At 42.9% G+C, this 19,344-nt stretch overlaps 1 protein-coding gene across 1 annotated transcript in view; it reads right to left on the bottom strand.

Moving 5' to 3' along the window:
- Positions 1 to 19,344, bottom strand: part of JAK1 (Janus kinase 1) — a 22,686-nt gene that overhangs the window by 1,691 nt on the left and 1,651 nt on the right. The window contains exons 3-21 of the mRNA XM_039711828.1: positions 18,651 to 18,774; positions 14,098 to 14,248; positions 12,941 to 13,104; positions 12,502 to 12,835; positions 11,475 to 11,648; positions 10,625 to 10,782; positions 8,911 to 9,034; positions 6,654 to 6,806; positions 5,845 to 5,932; positions 4,669 to 4,796; positions 4,208 to 4,343; positions 3,730 to 3,881; positions 2,827 to 2,977; positions 2,446 to 2,540; positions 1,975 to 2,167; positions 1,633 to 1,757; positions 1,097 to 1,269; positions 662 to 779; positions 296 to 406 (exon numbers count right to left, since the gene is read on the bottom strand). Of these exons, the coding sequence (XP_039567762.1) occupies positions 296 to 406; positions 662 to 779; positions 1,097 to 1,269; positions 1,633 to 1,757; positions 1,975 to 2,167; positions 2,446 to 2,540; positions 2,827 to 2,977; positions 3,730 to 3,881; positions 4,208 to 4,343; positions 4,669 to 4,796; positions 5,845 to 5,932; positions 6,654 to 6,806; positions 8,911 to 9,034; positions 10,625 to 10,782; positions 11,475 to 11,648; positions 12,502 to 12,835; positions 12,941 to 13,104; positions 14,098 to 14,248; positions 18,651 to 18,774 (2,852 nt within the window). The remainder of the gene's footprint in view (positions 1 to 295; positions 407 to 661; positions 780 to 1,096; positions 1,270 to 1,632; positions 1,758 to 1,974; positions 2,168 to 2,445; positions 2,541 to 2,826; positions 2,978 to 3,729; positions 3,882 to 4,207; positions 4,344 to 4,668; positions 4,797 to 5,844; positions 5,933 to 6,653; positions 6,807 to 8,910; positions 9,035 to 10,624; positions 10,783 to 11,474; positions 11,649 to 12,501; positions 12,836 to 12,940; positions 13,105 to 14,097; positions 14,249 to 18,650; positions 18,775 to 19,344) is intronic.

A 19,344-nucleotide genomic window follows, 5' to 3' on the forward strand; every position in this document is an offset into this window, starting at 1 on the left:
TCCATCCTCCATCCATCATCCATCCATCCATCCATCCTCCATCCATCATCCATCCATCCATCCATCCTCCATCCATCATCCATCCATCCATCCATCCTCCATCCATCATCCATCCATCCATCCATCCTCCATCCATCATCCATCCATCCATCCATCCTCCATCCATCATCCATCCATCCATCCATCCTCCATCCATCATCCATCCATCCATCCATCCTCCATCCATCATCCATCCATCCATCCATCCTCCATCCATCATCCATCCATCCATCCATCCATCCCCATCCCTCCTCACCTCCTCAGGACAGCTGGGTGGCCGTGGCAGCCGCTTGTCCTCCTGCAGGACCCGCACGAGCCGTGCCACCGTCATCTGTCCCTGCGTGGGGCCGATCATCTTCAGGAACTCCTGTGGGGACAGCGGGGTCACCTGGGAATCCCTCACCCCAACACGAGGCCAAGCCCCAGGGCGAAGTTTCCCAGGACAATCCTGGAGGAAGGTGCTCCCACGGAAGGGGAGGAACAACAGGAGCATTAAGGTCCCTCCCACCCCAAATGAGCCCACAATTCTCTGATTGCTCTTCTTGCTGCCAAAAACAAGAATAATTTTTTAAATGATGTGGTTGAAGCAGCTCTGGCAGCCATTTCTGTCGCAGCCACTTACTGCCATGGGGCTGGACTCGGAGTCACAGTAGGTGAGGAGCTCGTAGAGCGTCACCCCGAAGGACCACACGTCGGAGGCGATGTAGAACTTGCTCTGCAGCAAACACTCCGGGGCGTACCTGGGGACACGAGGGGACAGCGTCACACCCAGGGACCAGCCCTGCTCACACACAGCCCGAGCAACTCGAGAGCCACAGCTGCGTTCGTGTGGCCTTGCACGAAACTTAAAAAGAAATAAGATGTGCACAGTGAGGAGACCAAAGCCAAAGCAGTGGGGAAATGGAGGAAGTGCAGGAAGATGAACAGCACAAGAGTGAGTGCAGTCCACCAGGTGCCTTTTCCTTGCTCCCGTGGTGTATCATTAGTTAGGCCTCTTACAAAACCATGAAAACCGTGGGGGGTGCAGGAGCAGGGGGTCCCTGGCCCAGGGCTGTACCAGAAGACGGGGCTGTCGCGGTCGTCCTTGACGGTGTAATATTCCTTATCCGTCTCGATGGCCTTGGTGAGCCCAAAGTCCCCAATCTTCACCCTGTTCTCACTCTCCACCAGGACGTTTCTCGCTGCCAGGTCACGGTGCACGTACTGACGGGAGCCCAGGTAGTCCATGCCCTAAGAGAGGAGAAAAGAACCCTTTTCTTTCCTTTTCCTTTACTCCTCCAATACTTTAATCCCTTTTTCTCCAATTACTGCTTTATATGGCCTGACCATGCTCTGCCCGCTCATCTCCATCCCTTTAGACTTCACCTCCCTCCTGATCCTCCAAATTCTCCCACAGGAACAACTTTTCACAGCAAACTTTGGAACCTCCTCATTATTCCCCTGCTGATCCTTGTGCCACTGGCACCCAAAGCGTGGGAGAGATTGCTTTAGGATTCTGGTCCTTGGGGACAGAGAAGGGGAATGGGTTTGTTGCTGATGTTCTCCGTGCCCCTCAGCCAGCTGATGGAGCTGCAGGCTCGGGGCTCAGCTCACCTTGCAGATCTGAACTGCATATCTGAGCAGCTGCTTGAGATTGATCTTGTTCTTGTTCCGTGGGAGATACTCCTTCAGGCTCCCAGAGGGAAGGAATTCCATGATGAGCTTAATCCCACTTCCTCCTAAAAAACAGAGCATGTTTGGTTTGCAGACTCTTCTCACATTGTGGACACCAAGAGCTTCTGCACAAGCCCAGAGCTCTGGCAGCATTTTAAATATCCCATGGCTCATTCCCATCATTCATCCCTGAGCCAATGCACAGGAAAACCTGCTCCAGGCAGGACATTTATAAATCCTAAAGGAAAACCCATACATTTGTTAATATTCTGCAGGATTTACCATCTTCTGTGCAAATCCCCTTGTATTTGACGATGTTGTCGTGATAAAGATTCCTCAGGATTTCAATTTCCTTCTTGAGGTCAGCGATGTGATTCCCTCCGCTCTCCGGCTTCAGGGATTTCACTGCCACCTGCTCCCCGGTGTTGTCACCTTCTGGGTCATACCTGCACAGCTCCACCTTGCCAAAGTGGCCCTGGGTGGGAGAGAAAGGAGCATCCTTGAGGACAAAGTTCAGACAGTGACACCCAGGCAGTGATTTGGGTGTCTGTGTGACACAGCAGGGGACAGCCAGGCAGTGATCTGGGTGTCTGTGTGACACAGCAGGGGCTGTGGGACAGCCAGGCACTGATCTGGGTGTCTGTGTGACACAGCAGGGCCTGTGGGGACAGCCAGGCACTGATTTGGGTGCCTGTGACACAGCAGGGGACAGCCAGGAGCACTGGCTGTGTTCTGGGGTGACATTCCTCTTACCTCCCCCAGATCCCGGATTCTTTTCAAGAACCTCTTCTCAAAGAGGGTGGGATCCACCTCGGTGACAGGTTTCTTCTCTGAGACAATATCAGGATCTGGGGGGGAAACATCCCAGCTCAGATTCCTGCAAAGTCTGACACCCCAAGGCATCCTTGCTCCATTCCCACTGTCCCATCTTTCCCTCCTTAGATCCCACCAGCTTTCTGACAGGGAATTCTCCATCCCCTCAGCCATTCTGGATCTGCTCCCACACCCAGATTTCTCTTGATGAGCTTCCCACCCTGGAACAGCTCCTCAGCTTCCATGAGGTTGGAAGGAGGTGCCCTTGAAGTCCCTCCCAGCCCAGGCCTCCATGACCCCCCCAGGTGCCCCTGGCCTTACTCTGCTCCTCCAGTTTGTTGATGTCCCTCATGATGGCCCTGAAGAAGGGTCTCTGGTGGGGGTCGTAGTTCATGCACTGCTTCATCAGGTCTGCCAGCTCCTTGCAGGACGGCGTGGCCAGCACAAAGTGCCCCTCGTAGAACCTCTCCTTCTGTGGGAGCAAACAGACATTGCAGGCATTTGAACCTCCATGGCTCCCAGTTCTGAGCTGGGCAATGGCTGCGCTCGAGGATCTCTGAGGTCTTTCCTAACCTGAGCAGTTCTGGGATTCTACATCAGTGGACGTGACCATTAAATCCTTATTTCAGTGTGAGCTTTGCCAAGGAAATTCCCCTTTTCAGCTGGAACTTGGATCTTTAGAGAATCCCTCTTGTGCTGGGTCTGGAGCAACCACTTAACACCCATGAAGTGTTTAAAAGGTGCTGAATTCACTGAATCATTTCCTGCCAGGTTTTCCCAGTTATTTCTGCAGCAGGAAGTGTTTGCCAAGGACACCCTGGGTGCTCCTCAGCCCTGGGAGGCCCCAGCTCCAGGCCAGGTGGGATTGGCATTCCCAGCCTGCAGGGCTGTGCCCACAGGCAGCAAGGGCACAGCAAGAGGGACTCTACTTTAAACTTTAACCTGCAGTGAACACAGCAGTGACCCCTGGGAGACCAACAAGAGACGTTTGGGAGAATCTCACTCAGCTTCTAAGGGGACACAGGGGTTAGAAAAGGCTGGGAGAGCTGGGATTGTTCACCTGGAGAGGAGAAGGCTCCAGGGAGAGCTCAGAGCCCCTGCCAGGGCCTGAAGGGGTTCCAGGAGAGCTGCAGAGGGACTGGGGACAAGGCCTGGAGGGACAGCACACAGGGGGAAAATTCAAGGGCCCAAGAGGATGGATCCAAGCTTGTGTAACAGCTTTACCTCTGCTAAGGTCTTGTCTTTCAGTGGAGTTTCTCCATTATAGCAGATTTCCCACAGGGTTGTACCAAAACTCCACTTATCTGCAGCAATGCTGAGGTTTTTGGAATCTTCAACACACTCAGGTGCAATCCAGGGGATGCGCTCGACGCGCTCTGGGTGAAACAATCAGGGAGTGAACACCACAGGAGGGAAAAGCTGAATTATTCTTGTCTGAAAAACTGCAGCTGCAGAATTTGTCCCGTTTCTCGATTCTCAAATTCCTGTTTTCAGAAGGATTTCACAGGCTCGTGCCTGGAGCCATCCACAATCTGAGATTCCTTCTGCCTCATCTCACTGGACACAACATTTTGTAAGAGAAATGAATGCTCTGAACACCCACTGGGTATTTGCAGACCCACGAGAGCTGATTACTGCTCTGGCAGAGCCAGTGGTGGCTGCTATAAACCTCCCTACCCTGAGGATGAGATCCTGGCCATACCTTGCCTGGAGAGCACTGTGATGGGGATTCCTGGGTCACTCAGCTTGATGAAGGGCCCGTACTCGGTGTCAATGCCCTCTCTGGCCAGCAGGATGTTCTTGGTGCACACATTGCCATGCACCAAGTCCTTGTCCTCCTAGAAAAGCAGGGAAAGAACAGTGAGAGACATCTCTGAGTGCTCCAGGATATCCACACCACAGGGGATCTCTAAAGTGCTCCAAGCTGAAATCCAAAATTACACCTGGGAAGAAGTTGGAGCTCTGCAAGTGCTCCAGGATAACCAGACCACAGGGGATCTCTAAAATACTCTGAGCTGAAATCCAAAATTACACCTGGGAAGAAGTTGGAGGAAGAGGAGGAGAGGAGGAGCAGGGAGATAGAGTGTTCCCACTCCAGCACTTTTCCTGGGGGGAAATGTATTCCCAGCTAGGCCCCAGTGCCTTTGCCAAGGTGTCTCTTACCAGGTAGCTCAGGGCACTTGCAAGTTGTTTGGCCACTTTGAATTTCCACGGGGTTGTGAGAACTTCACTTTTCTTATGCATGAACAGATCCAGAGGCCCACATTCAACAAACTCCTCAACCATGATATCTGCAGAGGCAGGTGCAGAAAGTCAGAGCTGCAGTGAATGTTTGGAGTCGCTGAATTTGTGTTCCCACCTCCCAGCCCAGATGGTTGGAAATGATTTTATTTCACCTTGCCCAAGGTTTATTCCAGTGCTCAGAGTCCAGATTAAGAGGCTGAGGGGCTTTGTGTGGTACATGAACATTAAACCTGGAGCAGGCATTCCAAGGGTGGAATTTTAATGCACATAACAGCTCAGAAAAATCAGCAACAGGCTGCTGTGCTCGCCTGTGCTCTTGCACCAAAATTCCTTCAGCATGGCCCTGTTTAACACCCACGTTTAACTCAAATTCCTTTCCTGAGCCTGGGAGAGCTCAGGCTGGGGCATTAATTTGTCTTTTATTTTTTTAAAGCTTTGCTCTCCTTCTGGTCCCCACCCCACAACATTAGGACTGTCTTGGCTTAAAAAGTCACATATAGCTGTATTATATACATTTATATTTTTATGTGCATATTTTACATGTATAAACATAAAAATGTATGCATATAAATGTGTACATGCTTTATATGTATAAATATTACAAATATACGTTTATTTTACACAAATGAATGTATATTTGTAAGAAATCTAATAAATTTAATCGGGTAAATTTCACCCCTGCCCCAGGGTGTAAAATTTCAGATTTCCCCTGCCCCTCTGGCATTCCAGCCTTAGGGAAGGCTCAAACACAGAGTTGGAAAGGGAAATTTATTGGGAGAATTATTTAGAGCTGCTTTGCTGTCCCAACTCCACCCTGGGAAGCACCAGAGGCAGGAGCTGCCAGCCCTGTCCCTGTCCCCATATCCCCCCCGGGTGCCATCCCTGTCCCTGTGTCCCCTCCAGGTGCCATCCCTGTCCCTGTCCCCGTCCCCACCAGGTGCCATCCCTGTCCCCATATCCCCCCCAGGTGCCATCCCTGTCCCCGTCCCCCAGGTGCCATCCCTGTCCCTGTCCCCCAGATGCCATCCCCTGTCCCTGTCCCTTTCCCCCCAGGTGCCATCCCTGTCCCTGTCCCCGGGGGCAGCCGTCACTCACTCTCCAGGTCGCGGACGCAGACGCCGTGCAGGAGCACGATGTGCTTGTGGGACACCTGTCTCATCATGCTGGCTGTCTCGAAGAAGGCCTGGGGACAGGGGACAGGGCACATCAGCAGCAGCCCCTGAGCTGCGGCCACCCAGCCAGCACAGGCCACCCTGGAGGCCACCCTGGAGGCCACCCTGGCTCAGCACAGGCCACCCTGGAGGCCACCCTGGCTCAGCACAGGCCACCCTGGAGGCCACCCTGGCTCAGCAGGGCAGGGACGTGCCCCGGCCTGGGCCCTCAGCACTTCCCATTCCCTGCCCTCTTCCAAAGGTCATCCATGAAGTTGGGCTTTAGTTCTAGCTAGAGAAGGTATTTGATAACAAACCGAGGTGTTTTCTACATCAAAATCATATTTAAGTCACTTTAGCTTAGTAATTTAACTGTATGAATATAATAACTACATTGATTTTTAAAGAGTACTTAGAGAATTGTTATTTAGACACAATCTTCCAATTCTCTACTAATTTACAATTTATCAACTGCTACAGACTCCAAGATAACATACAATGCTTTAATACTTGATAATTATCTCATTTCACGTGTTATTATGTATATTATCTAGTTAATTCCTAATTTCTATTTGTTTCTTCTCTATTACATATATTATTTCACTCTGATGTTTCTTTATACTTGTAACTAAGAAATGTTAGTAATAACTTATGTCATTATCTTACATATCACTATATAATTTTCTAAAACAAAATTAATTAATCTTTTTTTCTTATATCAAATAAAAGACACACAAAAGGAAAAAAACTTGCCAAGGAAATGTCTCTGTGGCTGGGGTCCAGGACTTTGAGCAGGACTCGGATCTCTCTCTCGTTCTGGTACCCTTCGTTCTCATCATCCTTGAGGCTGAGCATCCCTGAGTAAATCTGGGTCCTGGTCCCTCTTCCCAGGTGTTCTCCCTGAGACACAGCAGCAGGGATTTGTCAGACAGGAAGAAACAAGACTTACACAAATATTTATTGGAATCTGCACTTTTTTCTGTCTGGCTGATCTGGTTCCAGACTGAAATTGTTCCAGTGAGAACCCAGTGCCAGGGAGCTGCTTTTGCTTCAGTGAGCTTGATGCCTTGTGCAGGCTGGGCAGAGCTCCAGAACAAAGCAGGAATTGATCCTCTGAGCATCCTCCCTGTGTGAATTCCTTGGATATTACACCTCCACATCACCCAACAGGTTCCCTGGGATTGAGCATTCCCAGACTAAACAAAAGAATAAACAACAGCTGGGGCTCTTATTCACAAAGTGCTGCTGAGGTGATCTTTAATGTGTTTCCAAAAGTGAGAGGAAGTAATATTTCACTGGAAGGCTTTGTTTGGGGAAGCAATTTCCTCCAAAATAACATCCTGCCTTGGGATATTTTTGCAGGATGCTGACTGTAAACACACCAACCCAAACCCAATCTCTGTCTGTACTGATGTAACTAAAATACCCCCAACAGCTTTTTATTTCATAGAAAAAGCCCAGGGCACGATTTAAGAGCTCTTTTGGCAACATTAAATCTGATTTAAGCGTATTCATGCCCCTGTGTGTTTGTTGAGGTTTATTCAGGTGACCTGAATAAATAACTACAAACATGGGGGAAATTTGAAAATTTGAGGAGGCTTAAATGCAGATTGACTGCTCAGAGCTTTTGAATACTTCACCTTTTTTTAGCAGAATATTCCCTTAAACCTCTGTTTCTCTGATAAGTCAGGCTTTAAAAATACACCCACAACAAATCAACTCTTAAGACTCCCAAGAAATGACCTTAAAACTCCTCTTTTCCATTAGAAAACTTATAAATATTGATTTCATTTCCAGTGAAAGGCATCACTCCTGAGCTCTTCTTTGTCCACACAAAGCCATACAAACAGCAGGACTCTGCAAGCAGAGGCTTAAAGCCAAATAAAGTTCCAGCTGAGGGGAGCTGGGAGGGGCAGAGCAGGCAGCAGGGCTGGTTTGGGGTCCCCTGCAGGGCTCAGGGACAGCCACACTCCTGGGGACAGCCAGTTCACCTGGGGGGACTTTGACTGAGTTAGAGATGGGACCTCTGGGTTGCTTGAGATGATGGGGTTTATTTTTCTTATCTTCTACCCAGGCAGGAAGGGTGAGTTGGGCTCACATCTTCACTGCGTGGCTCAGAAGGTCACAATCCTCTGGTGACAATCCTTGTAAGGGTTTATTGACCAACAAACCACTGCCACCAAGGATGTTCATGCTTTTGACCCACTCCTTACACATTTGGTCTCATGGACCCAGGCTCCAGTGCAAGCTTTCTTAGCCAATCATGTTATGGCACACAAACCTACAGTGCTGCATTCTGAACTCATTGTTACCTTTGTAACTCTTTTATTTTTTCTGTATCTTAAACTCTAAAACTCTAAACTTTCCTTTACTTAGCTTAACAGGTCTCTGCTTTAAAAATACACATTTATTTTATAACTCCACATTCTCGCTTCTGGCACCTCAGCCTGGGAGCCTTTCCCAAGGTCTCAGGTCACTATAAGAGATAAACCCAATATCAAATATCCCTTCCTGATTCACCACTGATTCCATGACCTTTTCTTGCTAAGGAAAGGATTTATCTTATCATTTATTTATTATTATTTATTATGCATTATTTAATTTATTATTTATAATTATTCTTGTGTGAACACTTTAAATATCCTCCCAAACCACCAAGTCAGCTGCAGGCTTCCAGCCGAGCCCAGTGTGGGAATAAAATCCATCAAGGGAATTAAATCCATCCCAAAGAGGCTCCAGGGAAGCTGAACCATGCTCAAGGCAAGGTGAAGTGACAAATTCTCTGTGTCATCAGTTTAAAATGCTTCATTTTTATCATGTTCCTGCACAATCTGATTGAGGAATGGAGCTGTTCTGGATTTAATTAATCCCATTTGGAGAGACAGCACAAAGGGCTGGGAAAAAAAGCCAATTCCCTGCCCAGAGCTCAGGGTGAGTGCCCTGAGGACAAAACCCCATCCCCAGGGGTGGCAGGGAGCAGATTCCAGCTGGGAATGGCAGCTGCCTGTACCTCTGAGCCCTCCAGACACGTCACAGTCATCAGGATGTGGTTGAAGTTGGTGCAGCTCCACCTCAGCACGTACATGCCCACCTCGTTGCCCTCCTGCCTCAGCTTGTTGATGGCATATTCCGTGCTGCAAGGGAAGGGGCAGTGAGGAAAAACAACCAGGCAGCAGCCAAAAATCTGGGCTTTGACAGCAAACCTCTGCCTGGGGGGTAAGAGCAACTCAGAAATATTTATATTATTATTAAAGTAGGATTTAAGGGTGCATGGCTCACACTGGGCTGCACAGAGCAAGGGAGGGAGGGATTCATAAAGGGAATTCTGCATCCAACACTGTGCAGCTGAACTCCTGGATTTCTGCAGTTTGCAGCTTGAATAAAGGGAATAAAGGGAATAGAGGGAAATAGAGGGAAATAGAGGGAAATAAATAGAGGGAAATAAACAGAGGGAAATAAATAGAGGGAAATAAATAGAGGGAAATAAATAGAGGGAAATAGAGGCAATAATAAATAAATAAATAAAGGGAATAATAAATAAATAATAATAAAGGGAATAATAATAAAATAAAAACAATAAATTTAAATAAATAAAATAATAAATGAGAATCAAAATTTTGCCAATAAAGGGAAAAGCCACAAAGATGAGTGGAGGGAAGAGAATTCCTTTAAGTGTTTGAAAACCCAAGGCTTTGTTCATCCATCCAGGGACTCCTGGGGTGAGTGTAAGACACTTCCACTCTCTACCTAAAATATTCCCGTGTGCTCATGGAGAAAACTCCTGGAACACTCCTTTAGTGCAGAAACACCGAGTTTATAGATGAGTAAGGAGAGAAACACTGACTTTTTTGCTTTAACAAAATGAAGTTTTGGTAACCACCACCCACCCAAACCCCACATTCACCGTGAGAGGAATTATCAAAATCAGACTCCTGAAAATGCAGAGGGACTGAGCAGACAGGCCCACAAACCCCGAAGTGCAGAGTGACTGACCTACAAACCCCAAAACGAAGAAGGGACTGAGCAGATGGGCCCAAAAACCCCTGAAATGCAGAGGGACTGACCAGATGGGCCCACAAACCCTGAATTGCAGAAGAGACTGACCAGATTGGGCTCATAAACCCAAAAATGCAGAGGAACTGAGCACATGGGCCCAAAAACCTCTGAAATGCTGAGGGACTGACCAAACAGGCCCACAAACCCCAAAATGCAGAGGGACTGACCCACAAACCCCAAAATGAAGAAGGGACTGACCAGACAGGCCCACAAACCCCAAAATGAAGAGGGACTGTCTAGGATGGGCCCATAACCCCTGAAAATGCATAGGGACTGACCCATAACCCCAAAATGAGAGGGACTGATCAGATTGGGCCCAAAAACCCCTGAAAATGCAGAGGGACTGACCCACAACCCCAAAATGCAAAAGGGACTGAGCAGACGGGCCCGAGCAGATGGGCCCAAAAACCCCAAAATGCAGAGGGACTGACCCACAAACCCCAAAATGCAGAGGGACTGACCCATAACCCCAAAATACAGAACAGACTGACCAGATGGGCCCAAAAACCCCTGAAATGCTGAGGGACTGACCAGACAGGCCCACAAACCCCACAATGCAGAGGGACTGACCCATAACCCCAAAATACAGAACAGACTGACCAGATGGGCCCAAAAACCCCAAAATGCAGAGGGCCTGACCCATAAACCCCAGAGTGAGAGGCACTGACCAGATGGGGCCGTGGCAGCCGTTGCTGATGTTGTGCTGGATGAGGGGGGGAGCCACGTCGGTGCACAGGTAGTGGTGGGCATCTGCAGTCAGCCTGAAGTAGCCATCCACCAGCGAGGTGAAGGACAGCGCCTCGGCGTGCGAGCCCAGCCGCAGCTCCTGCCAGCACAGAGCACACACAAAGCAGCCTCAAAAAGGGCTCACGTTTCCCCCAAAACCTCGGCATCATGTGTAGCAACAGCTTCCATGATCTGTGAGGGAATTAAATTATCCACCAGGGAATTAAGTGATCCAGCAGGGAATTGAATGATCTATGAGGGAATTAAATGATCTATCAGGGAATTGAATGATCTATCAGGGAATTGAATGATCTATCAGGGAATTACATGATTCACCAGGGAATTGAATGATCTGTCAGGGAATTAAATGATCCAGAAAGGAATTAAGTGATCCACCAGGGAATTAAATTATGCACCAGGGAATTAAACCCAGGTACAGGGAATTGAATGATCCAGCAGGGAATTAAATGATTCAGCAGGGACTCAAGCTCAGGTTCCCTCAAGGGAAGGGACAAATTCTATGTGTGAATTGTAAGTTCAAGTTCTGTAAGTTCCAAATTCAAATTCTGTGTGTGAATTTCAAGTTCAAATCCTGTGTGTGAATTCCAAATTCAAATCCTGTGTGTGAATTCCAAGTTCAAATCCTGTGTGTGAGCTCCAAATTCAAATTCTGTGTGTGAATTCCAAATTCAAATTCTGTGTGTGAGCTCCAAATTCAAACCCTGTGTGTGAGCTCCAAACTCAAACCCTGTGTGTGAGCTCCAAGTTCAAACCCTGTGTGTGTGCCCTCACCATCCTCTTGTTGTCCTGCTTGTTGATGCTGACTGTGGCCTCCTTGATGACGATGTGGGTGATCTCAGGGAAGTAGGAGAAGTTGTTCCACGTCTCCCGAAGTTTGTGCCTCTCTTCCTCCTTTTTGGTTTTGCCATCGGATTTTTTCTTCTTCTCTTTCTCTGTCTGGACAGGCTGCAAGTGTATTTGGGATAAAAGCTTTAGTTAAAACATGTTTAGCACAGCAGTTTTTAATCTAAACCAAAAATTCATTCCAGAATAGCAATATAAATTAATTATTTATTAGTTAGAATTATAGACTGGCATTATTGTATAAATTATAATATTAATACAAATTACAGAATAAGAATGCAAATTAATTATTCATTAATTAGAATTCTAGAATAATTATTATATAAATTACAGAATATAAATTTTAGAGTAAAATTTAGAATATAATGTAATATATTTACTATAAACCAAAAATTCATTCTAGAATAGTAATATAAACTATTTATTATTAGAATTATAGGATAGAATAATTATATAAACTATAAAAATAATATAAATTACAGAATATAAAATATAGAATATAATGTATTCTAATACATTTACTCGAAACCTAAAATTAATTCTAGAATAATTATATAGATTAATTATTAATTATAATAGAATTATAATATGGATTATGAAATTAATATTTATGGAATAATAATATAATATGTAGAATATAATGTATTCTAATAGATAGAATAAATCTATTTAATTCTGGAATGTTTTTCACAGAGCCCTCCATTTTCCTGGTAAAAGGGCTGCCCACAGAGCTTGTCCAGTGTCCAGCCTTGGATAAAAGTCCTGAGCCTGCTCTGGTCTCCAAACCGAGCCTAACAAGGGGTTGGGCTGAACTCCCTGAGCTCCTTCCAGCCTGGATAATCCTGTGATCTACAAAAGCCCCTCCAACAGCAAGCTGCTCTGAAGACCACAACCATCTTCCAGCAGCTGTTCTGTCCCAAAATCCCCTTTCCTTGCCCTTCCTCAGGGTACTCACACTGGGCTTGAGCCTCCACTGAATGCCGTTGTTCCCCGTCACCATCACCTCGTACTTCTCGTTGTCTCCACAGTTGAATTTATTCATCTCGTTCTCAGCAGAAATCAGCAGAAACGAGGTCTCAAAGATCTCTGCCCCGTAATATTTGGTCAGGACCTCCATGGTGGATAAATATTTCACCTTCAGGTCCCGAGGGGAGACGCTGTTGTTGCAGATGGTTTTGTTGTTGAACTCCTTCAGGAAATGCTTGAACACGTTATTGATCCGAATCCTGGTCAAGAAATTCCTCTGCCTGATGGTCCTGTTCAGAGTCTCGGGGATATAATGCTTGTAACTGGGAGGAGAAGCAAGGGATTAAATTAAATTCAATTGAATTGAATGAAATTCCTCCTGGGAGAGCAGCAGAGCCAGCAGGGACAAAGGATGGATCCCAGCTCACCTGATGTCCTTGGGAAGCTCTGGCAGCTTCACGTTTTTCTTGATGGCATCGTGGGAGATGGCCAGGACAGCCATCCCCAGACACTCATTCTCAATCTCATGGACCTCCTGGTCGTTTTTGGGATCTCGGATGGGTGCCAGGCCCTTCACTAGGTCATACTGGCCCTTAACAGAACAAAAAATCCCAAATTACCCAGTTGGTCTTTCCCAGATTTGTTCCTGAGCCAGGAATTCATCCCAGGATCCTTGGGCAGGGAGAAGCTGGAACCTCCTCCCCTTCTTTTATACATCAGCCCACCAAAAATTCACTTTTTAAAAATTAACTACAGAAATCACCACCCCTGGCCCTTTTTAGTACCTTCAATATTTATTTCCTGCTCCACAAAAGCAACTTTGTGCCTCTGCTTTATCCCTGCCCTTCCCATCCAAAGCCTCCAGGATTCATCTCCAAGGCAAGCCTTGCTCTGGGACTGCCTGGAAGGTGGTTGGTTATCAAAGACATTTCTGTGCCAGGTTGCTTTAATGTTTCACTGAAATTCTCTTTCCTTGTGGTTCCCAGTGTGAAAATCCTGCAGGAATTCTACTCAGGATCAACAGTAAATGGGATTTCCTCCCTGCATTCAATTTGCTCTTTGATCAACCTGAATTTTCCCATTTTTTTGTTGAAACCTGATAGCTTCTGGTTTGAAAAATCCTTTGGAAGGCACAAGAGGAGAGCAAAACTGCAGTGAGGTTATCAATCTTTATCACCACGGGGTTATCAGCAAACGTTTATCAATCTTTAACAGCACCCAGTAAAAACACCTCATTAAAAGGACCCAGCCCTGGCAGATTTCCCTCTGCTGCTGCTCCTCTCCAGCCCCAGCTCTGTGCAAATGTCCCACAAAAGGTGACTGACAGTGTTTAGAAACACAAATAATTCACTGGAGAAGAAAATATCTCTAAAAATAAAACCCTGTTTGGGAGAGTTCCTTCATGCAGCAAATCCTCTCCTCTCCACCAGGCAGCAGCAAAAAGAAAACCCTTTCCAGCACTAACAGGATGTGTATTTTAGGAGCTTAAAAAGAGGCTTTTAAAGCAAAATCCCACACTTTTTATGGGACAAAAATCCCATAAAAATGTTATTTATGGGAATACAGCATCAGAGACAACTCCAACCTGTGCAAACATGTATTCCAGGGAATTGGCATCCAGGATGGGGGTCCCCTCAGGGGCCAGCTTCTTGTCATAGGCCTTGGCCCTCCTGGGGGAGTGCCTCCACACCGAGGGCTCGCTCTCGCTGGTCCCGTGCCAGTTGGTGAAATAGTATCTGCCAAAAAAGGCACAAACGTGAAAGATGTTTTGGGAAAAGCCTCCATTTCCACAAGAGAATTTGGGTTTTGGAAAGTAAAGCAGTTCAAAGGAAGAAGTGCTCAAACTTCTGCCTGAAGGTGAAGTGGTCCAAATTCCAGCACATTCCTGGCCTGAGGAACTGGGGGAAATTATATCATTATTATGAATTATTAGATTGTTTTTCTATTTTTTTTTTGTTAGAGAGATTTGAGGAAAGACAGATTTGGGAATGTTCACCGAGAGAGGAGAAGGATCGGGATGGGATGGGATGGGATGGGATTTAAGCACCCTCCCAGTCCAAACCAGTTTGGGATTGACATTTATAAAGCCCCGAATCTGCAGTGGTCAAGGCTGGAGTGGCTCAGCCTCAGTGCAGAGTCAGATTTTTAACAAAATAAAATGAATCTTTTTAGTTGAGCTCTCCTTAGGCAGGAAGTCCAAAACTGAGGCAAAAAGTCCCGAGCAGAAGCAGAGGATCCTCCAGGACTGCGGGGCTGAGGCCTGAGAGCAGAGCAAAGCAAATCCTGCTGGAAGGCAGAGGAAATGACTTGGCTTCCCTGCTCTCCTGCAGAAGAGGAGTCAGGATGAATAGCTGCAATTCTGGTGTTATTTCCTGAAAATAATCACTGGCGAGGTATTGGGCATTGTTTGGGGCTGAGAGGAGACGCTGCTCCTTCTCCTCATTAACTGCTCTCATTAACACAACTACCAAAACAATTGGAGCCCATTGTTTGAGGGGGGAGTAAATAAAGGAGAATCTTTTCCTTGGAAAGCTCCACGGGATCCTGGGACAGATTCTGGGGATTTCACTTCCACAAAGAAAACAGGATCAGGAATTTCCCACTGAGCTGGGGAGGGAATTGTGGCCCTGAGCTCCAGGAGCAGGACCCAGCCCTCCCTCAGAGCATCTTCCACCATCATTCATCATCACCTTACATATCCCTATGCAATTTTACAAAATAAATGTAACCAATATTTTATTCTATTACATAATATTCTACCTAATATACAATATTTTATTGTCTATTGTATTACTTGTTATAATATTCTATAATATTTTCTATGTTGCATTATGTATTATAATAGTCTATAACATTTTATATTACATTACAATATATTACATTACAATATATTATATTATATTATATTATATTATATTATATTATATTATATTATATTATATTATATCATATTATATCCTATTATATCCTATTATATCCTATTATATCATATTATATTATATTATATTATATTATATTATATTATATTATATTATATTATATTATATTATATCCTATTATATCCTATTATATTATTTATTATATTTTATTATCGAAACCTATTCTTCACTTCCAAAACAAAAAAATGCTCCAATCCCTACAAAAACCATACGTTTACTTGTATTTTAACAAATACAAAAATCTAAGTAAATGTCAATAAAAAATAGAAACCTCTGTCAAGTACAAAAAAACACTAACCACCCCACAAAGAAAAAAACCAGCCATACAAATATAAATTACACAAAAATTACCTTTGTATTTCATCCACCTATATATATTCATAAAAATTTATATAGTTTTTTTAAAAAAATAAACTTTAAGTTCCTTTATAAGTATAAAAATTGATAGTATAATTTTTATTAAATAATAACAAATAAAATATAAATTTCAATCATATATACAAGAAATAATTAAAGATGTTATCAATACAGTATTCATAATTCAAACAAGAGGGGAGATGTTAAAACTCTAGAAATTAAAAATTTTTAATTTTCTTTACTAAAGAACACAAATCCACAAAATGCTAGAAAAATACTACACAAACCCACAAAATACTACAAAAATACTACAGAAATCCATGAAAATACTACAGAAATACTACACAGATACCACAAAAATACTACAGAAAGCCACAAAATACTACAAAAATTCCAGAAAAATCCATGAAAATACTACAGAAATACTACACAGATACCACAAAAATACTACAGAAAGCCACAAAATACTACAAAAATACTGTAGAAATCCAGAAAAATACTACAGAAATCCACAAAAAAGACTACACAAACCCACAAAATACGACAAAAATACTACAGGAATCCATAAAAATACTACAGAAATACTACACAGATACCACAAAAATACTACAGAAAGCCACAAAATACTACAAAAATACTGTAGAAATCCAGAAAAATACTACAGAAATCCACAAAAAAGACTACACAAACCCACAAAATACGACAAAAATACTACAGGAATCCATAAAAATACTACAGAAATACTACACAGATACCACAAAAATACTGCAAAAAGCCACAAAATACTACAAAAATACTACAGAAATCCAGAAAAAATACAACAAAAATCCACAAAAAATACTACACAAACCCACAAAACATGACAAAAATACTACAGAAATCCACAAAAATACTCCAGAAATAAAAAAAAATTACTACAGAAATACTACACAGATACCACAAAAATACTGCAAAAAGGCACAAAATACTACAAAAATACTACAGAAATCAATAAAAATATTACAGAAATAAAAAAATACTACAGAAATCCACAAAAATACTCCAGAAATAAAAAAAAAATTACTACAGAAATACTACACAAACCCCCAAAATCCTACAATCGGGTTCCAAAATCCCTGCAGAAAGGAAGTGGATCCTTTCCCACAGCCAAAAGCAGCTATGGAAGGGTTAAATTCCCCTGCCCTGTGAGCAATGACTCCAGGATATTACAAAATCCTGGGGTTTCTCTTTTCTAAACCAAATCAAATAAATAGGACTTGAGGCAAGTGAGAAAACCACAGGGAGCTCGCAGAGTTTCTGTGAAAATCCTTTTAAAACATCACCAGAAGTGCAGCAGCATCTGGCACTGATTTGGGGCAGGGGAGGAGAAATTCACACAGAAAACAAAAAGTTCTCAGCAGAGGGAGAAAAGTCAAAGCCCAAAAACATTTCAGCCCAGTCACATCGTTCATTGTAGAGATATCATTAAAAAGGACATGGCAAAAACCTATCAATGTAAGCAAAAATACAAATTATTTCATTTCTGAATTGTCATGTAGAGTTAATCGACTGTTCTATCGAAAAAAAATTAATTTAAATTTTTAAAAATTAGAAATTCATTTCTGAATTATCATGTACAGTTAATTCACTGCTCTATTAAAAATTAAATTAAAAAATTTTAAATTTAATTTTTTAAAATTCATTTCTGAATTATCACATAGTTAATCCACTGCTCTATTAAAAATATTAAATTTAAAACATTGAATTTAAAATTTAATTTTAAAAAATTCATTTCTGAATTATCATGTACAGTTAATCCACTGCTCTATTAAAAAACTAAAATTAAAAAAAATAAAAAAAAAAATTAAAAATTTAATTTTTTAAAAATTTAATTTATTAATTATCATGTACAGTTAATCCACTGCTCTATTAAAAAACTAAAATTAAAAAAAATAAAAAAAAAAATTAAAAATTTAATTTTTTAAAAATTTAATTTATTAATTATCATGTACAGTTAATCCACTGCTCTATTAAATTTTTTTTTAAACCTCATTTTTTTTAAAGGGGGAAGATTTAAAAATTTTTTTAAATCATTTTTGAATGATTATATATAGTTATTCCACTGCTGTATTAAAAAATTAAAAATATTTTAAAATTAATTTTTTAAATAATTCATTTCTGAATTATCATGTACAGTTAATCCACTGCTCTATTAAAAAACTAAAATTAAAAAAAATAAAAAAAAAAATTAAAAATTTAATTTTTTAAAAATTTAATTTATTAATTATCATGTACAGTTAATCCACCACTGTATTTATTTTTTTTTTATTTAAAAATTAATTTTTAATTTTTTTTTTAAAGAATAATTTCTGAATTATCATGTACAGTTAACCCACTGCTCTATTAAAAAACTAAAATAAAAAAATAAAAATTAAAAATTTAATTTTTAAAAAATTTAATTTATTAATTATCATGTACAGTTAATCCACCACTGTATTTAATTTTTTTTAAAATTTAAAAATTAATTTATTTTTTTTTAAAGAATAATTTCTGAATTATCACGTACAGTTAAACCACTGCTCCAGAACACTTTAAATTCATCCATAAAAGCACTGACACAAATGGTTTGGAGTTAATTTTCCAACTAACTCTGACCTTGCTCACTCCCAGCTTTGTGAAAACAACTTCTCGTGCTTTTCCAACTTTTTTTTTCCAGGTTAAACCCCAAAGATGCACAGAAATCAGGAGATATTTGATATATTTCCTGCTGCTCCTGCCTCCTCCTGCCTCCCTGCTTCCCCAGGGAGCTGAGCAATCCCTAAATCCCAAACCACTAAATCCCATTTTGCAGGTGTTCCCTTACCTCATGCGGTAATGGAGCCTGAAGGATGATTTTTCCTCCACCTTGAACACCTGGTTTGGTGCATACCAGAGCTTTTTGTTCTCATCATACAGAGCAAAGAGGTTGTGGCACAGGGGGGACACAGCTGGCACAAAAACACACAGGGATGAATCACATCCACACCCCAAACACAAAAGCATAAAGCAAATATTGGATCGTGAGAAGAAACTGATACTGGGATTAGCTTGAAACAAGTATTAGGGAGGAAGGGTTGAGGTGGAGCTGTCACCAGGGGGTTTGGGGTGGATTAAACAGATATTTCTGGTGTTAAGGTGATCCTCAAATCCTGGTTCTGCCCAAGGTCTGAGCTTCAAAGAAATTACTTAAAGCCTTCATTCTGTCCAGGTCACAGAAAAGGGAGTTTTACCAAACCCACAGCTTTGTTCTCAGCTTTATTTTGTTAATAAATTCAACCCCCAGAGGTGGAAGGAGGTTTTGGCAAACAAGCAGAAAGCTTTGGTGGTAGCCCAGAGAAAGCTTTGGTCTGTCCAGATAAGAGCAGACTGTGGCATTAATCTGCTTTAACCCTGCATTTACTCCAGCCCAGATCTGCTTGGGATGGACTAAGAGCAGACTGTGGCAGCAACGGGCTGATCTGCTTTAACCCTGCATTTACTCCAGCCCAGATCTGCTTGGGATGGATGTTTACTCCATC

This window comes from Passer montanus, unplaced genomic scaffold (assembly GCF_014805655.1).
Source record: "Passer montanus isolate IOZ18808 unplaced genomic scaffold, ASM1480565v1 scaffold25, whole genome shotgun sequence".
Classification (NCBI taxonomy): Eukaryota; Metazoa; Chordata; class Aves; order Passeriformes; family Passeridae; genus Passer; species Passer montanus.